The sequence below is a fragment of the Pyrus communis genome, chromosome 1 (genome assembly GCF_963583255.1).
Source record: "Pyrus communis chromosome 1, drPyrComm1.1, whole genome shotgun sequence".
Taxonomy (NCBI): Eukaryota; Viridiplantae; Streptophyta; class Magnoliopsida; order Rosales; family Rosaceae; genus Pyrus; species Pyrus communis.
The window spans coordinates 42,329,812-42,341,217 of NC_084803.1; the positions used below are offsets into that span (position 1 = coordinate 42,329,812).

Below are 11,406 nucleotides of genomic sequence, written 5' to 3' on the forward strand. Positions count from 1 at the left end.
CTGTTACCCAAGTGGAAGGCATCTTTTTGGATATTTTCTCTTTTTAGGAATGTTACACAACAACTTCTCTATTTGGTTTTTTTTTTTTTTCTTCCAACGGTAGAGATAGGTTTTTTTTTTTGTTTTCATCAACGGTCCAATACTCCAACGAAATGAACAATGATTTTTTTAATATTTTAGTCCCTACATTTATGTATTATATAAGGACCTCCCATTGCAGACAATATTCCTTTAGGGACCCGAATATTCCCTTAAAGTCTCAAAATGATCCTCAAAGTTAGTGATAATAGTCGCTAAATAGAGTTTCTCATTGGAGATGTTGTAAGTTAAGACAATATCGGTAATGTTGGTGGACTATGCTGAATCTAAAATGTTATCAACTTTGACTTGACTTTGAGTGAAGAGAAATGCTAATGAGACTTTCTCAAAAGTAAAATTCTTTATAACTCTATACCACCTTATATTTTAAGCATAATATTTTATATTATTAGCACAAAAATTAACGTTAAATACGAAATGGCAATAGTAATAAAAGATCACAGTTTTTAACCTCTTACTTTATCTGGCAAGAAAGTAAATGAGTAAAGGGATAAATGCTAAAAGGAGAAAGTAAAAGGCAACAGAAAGAAATGAAGATCAGCACTGAAAAAAAAAATTAATGATGGGATATTACGGTAAATTTAGGCTGACAGCGGTGCCCAAAATCTGAAAAAACAGACCACTAATCAACGGTTTTAATCGGTAAGTCGTCATCCTCCCATGTGGGTGGTCTGGCCTCTGCCTGTGAGCTGTGACAACACAATTTTTGGAATTTGATGTAATTAATTTGGAAATTTAATTAAATTTGTTAGTTGGAAGCCTTGGAATTGGGATTCAAGTGATCAAAATAAAAAATAAATAAATAGAGGGTGCGATGCGTCTCCATCGAGTACGGAGAACAAAGGAAAGGTGTATAATGCAGCAACAGTAATTCCCCACTGTGACCACTGTTTTTTCCCCCCACCTCACAAGCACTGCAGTGAAATTAAATCGGATGAGATTTAAATAACTAAATCACTACTTTACGATAAAATTTTGATTAGGTATGCCTCATGCGACAGCACATTTTAAATCGGATGAGGTTTACATGAAGCGAGTTTCGACCCCTTGAATGTGAGGAACTTCTTCTCATCCATTAAGGATCAACCAAGTTAATTTTTAGTGAAAAAAAAAAGTAATGCTTGACTACTCAAGAATGAGGAGAATTCCTCTTCAAGAAATTTTGTGGCAAATAGATAGACGGTTCGTAATATTTTCACCGATTCTAACCATAAGTTTTTATATAGTTCAAGGACTACAGGATTTCGTATTTTATCAGTTTTTAACAAATATAATATTTACAGGGTGATTTATAAATGGTTCCGTGAATCAGCAACAAAGTGTAGTAAAAAGGAATTCCTTCGTAATTTTGTGGAGTCAAGTTTGCAAATCTCTTTCAAATGCTTTTGATCTACTCTTGAACCAGAATGACATTCTTATTTCCATCTATCTAACATTTTATAATTCATTTTTAAATAACTTTGTTTCGAGCCTTCCAAATCCCATACTACTAAATATAACCCAAGTGCGGAATCCAAATGAAAAAAATGGAACTGCAACTGATACGTGCATTGGAAAAGAAGAGAGAGGTCAAGGTCTACTTTAAATCTTAGGCATTGGTTTTTCTGACCGCATTGTGCGTGTTAGGAGTAAGGCTACGTTTGTAGTTCAATGGTCAAGTCTTATGAGTAGTTCGACTTGCCTAATCCTTCATCATCCTCATTGAAATTAGAAAAAAGTTGGAACCGCAACTGATATGTGCATAGGAAAAGAAGAGAGAGGTCAAGGTCTGCTTTAAACCTTGGGTATTGATTCTTTCTGACCGCATTGTGCGTGTTAGAGAGTAAGGTTACTTTTGTAGTTTAATGACCAAGCATTATGAGTAGGTGTTTTATCTTCTTCTTCTTCTTCTTCTTCTTTTTAGTATTATTATTATTAATTTTTTTTTTTTGGTCAAAGAAACCTTATGAGTAGTTCGACTTGCTTAATCCTTCATCATCCTCATTAAAATAAAATAAAAAAAAATTATTGTTAGGGTTTAAGTTTTGTATTTCTTCTATTGTCTAATACAAAAATGCTTATATATTTGTTGTTGAATTAAAAATGGTTATGCTGGTAAAGATAGAGATGTGGGTTGGATTTGTGTGGTTATTCATAGAATTAATTAAGCTAGATGATTATCTGTTCAAATTAAAATAATTTATAAAAGCGAATGGGTCCAAGTTGGATTGCCTGGCTGATTAGTGGCAAGCAATTAGTCTATTGTAATTAATTGTTGCTAGTTTCCTTTCAAATATGATTAAATGAGAAAGTTGAAAATGATATGCGCGCCCAAACCAAGTGTAGAATTTTGGCACATCCTTATTAATGATGAGGAGTGCCATTTGAGCTGGTTGGGCAGGTTAGATGGTCAACTCTATCGTTATTTGTAAGTGAGAAGTCTTATGTTCGAATTTCATTGATGACGAGCAAAAAAGAAATTGACAATTCAAACGCTCACCACTTTACACTATAGTAAGGTTGGTGTCGAGTAAACCCGGATGAAAATTCCAAGAGATATCAACAGTTATGTGCAATGATTTGTGCTACGCGAGCCTATTTTTGTGGTCACTATGAGCACAAAATTAAGGGAAAGAGGTGTTCAAACTAGAAAGAGTGATGCAAAAAATGGGGGAAAAAATAAAATGGGGTTCAAGTAACATCTGCACCCTTCAACCGGGGAGATTATCTACATTTTGAATATTTTAATTGTATTTTATCTTTTTCTTGCATCTGAAGTAAAGTTTTAGAATTCAGTCTTCACAGGGGTCTAAATTTTACTCTCGTAGATGTCATGTGTTTAATAAAACACCAAAAAGAGATCTAGGCTTTATACTTTTATTTTACTTTTTACTACATTAGTAAAACATAAGATCTCCCTTGAAGAAGATGTATCACCATCATCATATAACTGATATGAGTAATCTATCTTCTGTAAAATATTTACGACCGCATTTGCAATGGCTTGCCATTGATTAGAATCGTAGTCATAAAAATCTTAAACAAAGTGTTAACAATGGGGATTGAATTACTATTATATGTAGATTTTTATAAGTGAAAAAAAAAGGGAAAAAAATTGAGAATTGAAAGAAATTGTCTATAAAAATCCTGTATCCCTATCATCATCATTGTTGGTAATGATGCTTTATAATCATTCTGCTAACTTCACGTTGTTAAAAATCCTAGTCAAACGGGAAAGAGCTAATGCGACAACCAATCCATAAATTATTGAAGCTTCTGTAAAAGCCAAACTAAGCAATAAAGTACCAGATCAATAAGGTACCTTGGATTTTCCCTCCGCCTCTAGCTGTGTTGCAATCCCTTCTACAACTTGTCTTTTCACCACCCTCAAATGATGGTGATGCTCACTACTATATTTGTTATCATTAAATAAGTTTAAATTTCAAGATCTGTATAATGTATAGATACAAATTTCAAAATTTAACCTAATCAAATGATAATAAGTAGGGTGGTAAGCATCATTACTCAATAGTTAGAGATAATCACAAAATTTAACCTAGTCCAATGATAATAAACATAGTGGTAAGCTACCCAACAGTTAAAGATAAGCACACCGCTTCACTAATTAATGGGAAATTAAATAAACAAATGTATGAGACAACAACCCAAAAATCTAGGCATCCAATCAAATATAATGGTGATTAAGCCAAGTTGTATTGATCTGTTAGATGAGTAAGAAAAGAGAATTCTCTCAAACTTTTACTCCGGGACATTTACTTAGGTATTTTATGGTAGGCACTAATCCAAAAATTATCAAGATAATTAGCATAAATGTTACCAAAACTCAATGTTATTATATCCATCCATGCAATGCTAAAAAGAGAACCCTCATCCAATATTTAGTTAGATATATGCATGCTCGCTTAATTACTAATCCGTATCGAAATGAGAATCTTCACCCAACTTTTAGTTCGATACATATATTAGTAGTCATCATAGAGTCTTTTTTTCATACAACGATATTGGGAAGAGATTTGAAAAAATAATAAAATAATAATAATAATAATAACACAGCAGAGCAACTATAATTATATACTTATTAAATTCGTCATTCATGAAAATTCAATCGCAGAGACCTCTCAATTATAAGTTAAAAAACGAATACCACTAAGTCGTACTACTTGTCACATCACGTGTGAACTAATGTTTGATCAACTTTCTTCCTCAAACGAGACTGATTTGGAGGAATCAACTCTCTAACTAAGTCAATAGATATGAAATCGTTTAATCATTAAACTGTATAAAAATATATGATCGGATTGGAAAAGTATTATCTATTTGCTGCAGTTGATTGACTAAATAACCATTGTTTTAATTTATTTTTTTGCAGAAATGATCTTTACATATTGATTTACAATATTAACGGATCCGATCAAAAGCATGAAGTTATGTGAATTGGTCACGAAACATTTTGAGGAGGAATTCTCCCTCATTCTTGAGTAGCCAACCATTGTTCCTTTTCCAGTAGGAATTAACTTGGCTCCTCAATGGATGAGTAGGAGGAATTCCTCCTCAAGATGTTTTAATTATAACTTATTCACATAACTTCATACTTGTGTTAAAAACTGTTCATATTATAAATCACTATGTAAAGATCATCTTTGCAAAAATTCAATAAAATATGAGATTATTTAGTCGTCGAATTGTATAAAAACAAAAGATTGGATATGAAAACATTATGAATTGTCTATCTATTTTGTACAATCGATGGATTAAGGGCGGAGGTGATCTTCATAGAGTAATTTATAACATAAATAATTTGAATTATTAACATAAAAATCTGTGAATCGATCACAAAGTATCTTGAGGAGAAACACCTCGTTTATTTGAAGGAGCCAAGCATTCCTCTTTGCACTAACCAAAAGCTCTTACATATTAAATACAAGTTGCTAATTACGTTTTAGCTAACAAACAAGAGGAACAGTTCATCTCTTTTTAAAGCAACAAGTAAGCAGTCGTCTTCCAACCCTCCACCGATCTCTATACATTAGAAATCAATGGGCTGGGATGAGCTGTCCTGCTAGTGCATTAGATGCTTTTATCTGCATGCTTACGCGCGTTGTCTAGCTGCTTGCTGCTTGCTTCCCTGCCCTCGACTGGGAGAAACTTGACTCACCCTCCCACTCCCTCCCTCCCTCCTATATCTGTAATTTACCATTTCACAACATATTCTGGTCTGACTCTGAAATTCTGCAGAATGGCAAAAGAAATATATGAGTGGAAAACTCTGATATTTATCTTGTTTATGAATGTGGGCACCTCTATTATTGTTAAAAGGGCCGCTGGAGGACTGTTGAGAAGACCAAGTTGCCCCTAGAACAGTGTTGGGTGGGTGGGTGACTTTGGGTTTTCAAAGCACAGAAAAAAAAGATGGAAAATTAAGGAGAATGCTTATAGAGAGAGAGAGAGAGAGAGAGAGAGAGAGAGAGACTGTTGGGTGTAAAACCAAAAAAATATGAATAAAATTACTGGGGACGAGGAGGGGTTCAGGCAGGCATAAATGTGAGTGTAAAAAAGAGAGGTGGATTCTTATCATTCCTTTTACCAGACCCCACGAGTGGAGGGCGGAGGGCGGAGGGCGGAGTGGTTTTCTCTCTCTCTCTCTCGTCTTACTTCCTTCCTCATAGCTAGTAGCTCCACCACAAAGGTCCCTCACCTGCTTGACCTAATTTCTCTCTCTAAAGAGTAAGTGCTACTTCTGGTGCTGCGCAGGGGAAGGACAAGAGTTAATCATAGACCAAGAAAGTAAGAACCCCACAAACTCACTCTTAGTCGGTCTTAGCTTGGTCCAACTCCAATCCAATCCCTGCAATATTTTTAAAGAGATTCTCACTCCACCCCAGCCCCTCTCTCTCTCTCTCTCTCTAAAGTCCAAAGTCCAACCCAGCTCAAGAGAGAGAAAGACAAGAGAGAAGAAAAAGAAAAGTACTATTGTGGATGACTGATGAGTGAGAGAGAGATGGAGTTGATCAAGATCAATCAGCCAACAGCAACTTAAAACCCAAGAAACAAAAAAACACATAAAAATAAAGATATCATCTCTCTCTCTCTTCCTCCAAGTCCAAACCCTTCCCTACCAAATGGACTTATCAAATTTCCAACCCAACAACAACAAGAAGCAGCAGCAGCAGCAGCAGCAAAACAACAACACTTCCACTTCCACTTCTAACAACACCACCACAAGTCTCCACCACCACCATCTTCTTCCTCATCTTCAACAAAAATTCCAACACCACCACCAACAACAACACCCCTCCTCCTCTTCCTCTTATTCTTCTTCTTTTGTGGGCCCCTTTGATGGCATCAGATCTTCTTCAGGAGGAGGAGGGGGAGGAGGAGGAGGACCCCGTTCCATGGGCTCCATCTCAATTCAAGCTGGCCTCACCGCCACTTCCCATTCTACCCCACCACCACCAACAACTTCTGCTCCTTCCTCCTCATCTTTCTCCTCTTCCTCCTCCACCTCCTCCCCCTCCTCCACTTCCACCTCCACCGCCCCTCCCCAACTAGTCGACGCCTCCCTCGCCATGGCCACCAGATCCGATCCCCACCCACCCACCAGACCCGGCTCCCTTCTCGACTCCGCCAAAAACAACCAAATTCAACAGCAACTGACTATTTCACCCGCCACCACTCCGCCTCCAGCAGCAGCAGCAACAACCACTCCAGTGGCCAAACGATCCACCAAGGACCGACACACAAAAGTTGAAGGCAGAGGCCGCCGCATACGAATGCCGGCAACCTGCGCGGCCAGAGTCTTCCAGTTGACAAGAGAACTGGGACATAAGTCTGACGGCGAGACCATTGAGTGGCTCCTCCAGCAAGCTGAGCCTTCCATCATCGCCGCCACCGGAACCGGCACCATCCCAGCCAATTTCTCAACCTTGAACATCTCCCTGCGCAGCAGTGGGTCAAGTCTCTCCGCTCCGCCTTCCAAGTCCGCCCCTCACTCCTTTCACGGCGCCTTGGCTCTCGCCCACCACCCTCACTACGACGAGGGTTTTGCCCATTCGGGTCTGATGGGGTTTCATCAACAACTTCAACAGCAACAGCATCCACAGCATCATCATCAGCCGCATCAGTCTCCTCTCATGACAGCAGATCAAATTGCAGAAGCGCTTCCAAGCGGCGGCCGAGACAGTGGCGGAGGCGGAGGTGGAGAATCGACTGAGAATTATATGAGAAAACGCTTTAGAGAAGATTTGTTCAAGGATGACAATCAAGAGCGAGGAGAAAGCGGCAGTGGTGGCGGAGGAGGATCGCCGTCCAGGAACAAGGCATTTAAGGGCGGGAGTAGTTGCGGGTTACAATTGCCGAAACAGCAGCAGCAGGGAGCGGAGCTAGGATCTTATTCTTCCGGGGTTTTGAGGCCTTCAAACATCTTACCCGCCACTGCGATGTGGGCAGTGGCACCAGCCCCAACAAGTGGTGCTGGCAGCACATTCTGGATGTTGCCAGTAACCGCTGGTTCCGCTGTACCTTCTATGGCCACCGGAACATCTGGGGCAGGTCCTTCAGAAGCAGCCCAAATGTGGACATTTCCGTCCGCAACCGCGAGTCACGTGAGCACCTTGCAAGCGCCATTGCATTTCATGCCGAGGTTCAATCTTCCGGGCAGTCTTGAATTCCAGCAAGCAGCAGCCGGCAGCCGAGGGAGTCCCCTCCAGTTGGGCTCCATGCTAATGCAACAACAACCGTCTCAGCATCTTGGCCTCGGACTTTCCGAGTCGAATTTAGGCATGCTGGCAGCACTTAATGCTTACTCTAGAGGAGGTTTAAATATGAATTCCGATCACCAGCAGAGTCATCATCATCCGTTGGATCATCATCAACAACAACACCACCAGCATCAAACTACAGATAGTGGAGATGAAGGCCCAAACAGTTCTCAATGACATGAATAATATTTGGTCAGTTTTTTATTTTTATTTTTATTTTTGTGTAATTTACATGATGGCATTGGCATGCAGCTTGGCTATTGAAGTCCTCCTTCCAATTTTCCATTTAATTAATTAATAAATATTAATTAGAGGATGGGCAGGAACACTAGAGATTTGTTGGGTTTGTGTTTTTGCAGATTTGGAAGTTGAATTTGTAATAAGATGAGTGCATGGATGGTCTGTCTGATGAAAAGATAGGTTTCATTTGTAGCATTTGTTGGTGTTATAAATAGAAAAAAGTTAGGGAGAACCTTTACTAGGGACATAAGAGAAGTCGGTGTTAAGATATCACATTGTTTAGTTTCGTAACTATAACACAAAAGATTGTAAGAAAAAGAGAAAGGGAGGGATACTAATATTATTGATTTACTTTTCATTTATATGTATTGTAATCACACACGGAGTACTCTTTATATAGAGCCACATCCATGACAAACCAAAAAATAAAATGTTGAAAACTTCACATAATAACAATCATACTAATGTGGCCTTTTTGAAAACTTCACATAATAACAAATACACTACTGTGGGCATTCATTCTCATAATTTCACAACACGCCCCCTTGGATGCCCATATATCAACATCAGTTGCCTAGTTAAAACTTTGCTCGGAAAAACCCAGTGGGAAAAAACCGTAGCGAAGAAAAAAGAGTACAACTTTGCTTGGATTGTTCATATAGTGTTAAGCATGCTTATTTTGCCTCGTTAAAACCTTGATAGGAAAAACCCAGTGGGAAAAATTCTAGTCGAAGGAAAACGAGTACAACATGCATGTATCATGGATGCTCCCCCTAATATGTATCTCCCCCTGATTCCTCATTCTTCAAGTTTAACTGATTGGTAAGTCGACGTAATCCGATACCATGCACTAACTTCTGAAACATGCACTTTGATAGAGATTTAGTGAATAGGTCTGCCAAATTTTCATTGGAACATATATGTCTGACTTCAATAACTTTAGCCTTCTGAAGCTTGTGTGCACTAAAAAACTTTGAAAATATGTGTTTAGTCTTATCACCCTAGATGAATCATTCCTTCATTTGGGCAACGCAGACTGCATTATCTTCATGAATGACAGTTGGAGTGTCTATCTTTGAAGGTATACCACATGAATTCTGGATATGATGGATCATTGATCTTAACCAAGAACATTCACGACGTGCTTCATGTAAAGCAAGTATTTTCGAGTGATTGGAAGATGTAGCAACTAATGTTTGCTTTGTTGAGCTCCATGAAATTGTTGTATCTTCATTAGTGAACACATATCCAGTTTGTGAGCGGACTTTATATGGATCAAAGAGAAAACCAGCATTTGTATATCCAACAAAGATCTGGTCATTTGTGGATTTCTCTGAGTAGAAGAGACCCATGTTTGTTGTCCCACGAAGGTATCGTAAAACATCTTTGACTCCCTTCCAGTGACGAATTGTTGGAGTAGAGTTATACCTTACTAACAAGTTGACTAAAAAAGCTATATTTGGTCTAGTACATTGTGCTAAATACAATAAAGCACCTATTGTACTCATATATGGTACTTTTGGACCAAAGGCCATTTCACCTTCTTCTTTTGGACGGAATGGATATTTTTTCATGTCCAGAGAACGAACGACCATTGGCGTGCTTAGTGGAAAAGCCTTGTCCATGCCAAATCGCTTAAGGATTTTTCCAATGTAAGATGATTGAAGGACTAAAATTCCATTAGCACAATGCTTGATCTGTAGGCAGAGACAATATTTTGTTTTCCATGGTTCTTCATTTCAAATTCGCTTTTCAGATATTCAACAATTTTGTTGAGCTCTTCAAGGGTTCTAACTAAGTTCATATCATCGACATATACTGCCACTATAGCAAATCCAGAATTTGATTTCTTAATGAACACACAATGGCAAATGACATTGTTGTATATCCTTCTTTGATCAAATACTCACTAAGACGATTATACCACATTCGTCCAGATTGTTTCAGCCCATATAATGATCGTCTTAATTTGATTGAGAGCGTACCTCGTGGTTTGTTAGTCGTTTAAGGCAACTTAAGTCCTTCTGGGACCTTTATATATATGTCAGTTTCTAATTCTCCATATAGATACGTGGTGATGACATCCATAAGTCGCATGTCAAATTTTTCTAAAACCACCAAACTTATTAAGTAACAGAACATAATTGCATCCATTACAGGAGAGTATGTCTCCTCATAATTAACTCCAAGTCTTTGTGAAAAACCTTGTGCAACGATTCGTGCTTTATATCTTGCAATCTCGTTTTTCTCATTGTGCTTTCTTGTGAATACCCATTTGTAACCCACTGGGTTTACACCAGTCGGGGTTTGGACTACTGGTCCAAAAGCACTTCGCCTTTCTAAGGAATTTAATTATGCCTGGATTGCATTTTTTCACTTAGGCCAATCTTGTCTCTATATGCATTCATCAATAGAGATGGGCTCAATATCATTGCTTAATATGATTTTAGTGGCTACTGCGAATGCGAACATGTCGTCGATGATTATTGTATTTCGATCCCACAATTCCTTAGTACATGCATAATTCATGTGCTTCTATCTTTTCAAGGACATGTGTCTCATCAAGGACATTTTCCTTTTCAGAATCATGAATTGTGGATTTGTCATTCATTTTCTTTTTCTGAATGATTTCATTTGGATTCATTTGTGCCTTCATCTTTCTTTTTCGAGGAGCTGAATCTTTTGAACTTGGGGGCCTACCACGCTTCAAGAATGCATTAGAAGAATCATTCCCTACCACTTTATTTTGTCCCACAAGGACATCAATTCTTATAGGCGCATTTGCAGCTGGTATATGTGATTTTGTTACTTTCGCAGCATTATTAAATGCATTTAGCATTTGATTAGCAATACTTTGAAGATGAACGATCATTTTCACATTGAGTGCTTCGTGGGTCAAAATGAGATAAGGTGGGTACAATCTATGTCAGCTCTTGCCGTTCTTCTATAACGGTATTTTCTCCCCCTAAAGACGGGAAGACTGTCTCATCAAAGTGACAATCCACAAATTGAGTTGTAAACATATCACCTGTGAAGGGTTCCAAATATCTAATGATAGATGGTGAATCAAAACCCATATAAATTACAATCTGCCATGAAGTCCCATTTTAGTGCGTTGTGGCAATACAATAGGCACATAAATAACACAACCAAAAACTCGTAAATGTGAAATGTTTGGATGATGCCCAAACACGAGTTGTACTGGGGAGTATTGGTGGTTGGTTATAGGTCTCAATCGATCTAATGATGCAACATGTAAGATGGCATGTCCTCATGCAGAAACTGGCAATTTTGTTTTCATGAACAAAAT

General features: G+C 38.2%; 1 protein-coding gene across 1 annotated transcript; it reads left to right on the forward strand.

The window, feature by feature from the left end:
* The first annotated feature begins 5,600 nt into the window (after nucleotides 1-5,600).
* Nucleotides 5,601-8,372, forward strand: LOC137748195 (transcription factor TCP8-like). The gene has a single exon (XM_068488307.1). It carries the CDS (start codon nucleotides 6,219-6,221, stop codon nucleotides 8,031-8,033), a length of 1,815 nt encoding a protein of 604 aa, XP_068344408.1. The 5' UTR covers nucleotides 5,601-6,218; the 3' UTR covers nucleotides 8,034-8,372.
* Nucleotides 8,373-11,406: the final 3,034 nt, after the last annotated feature.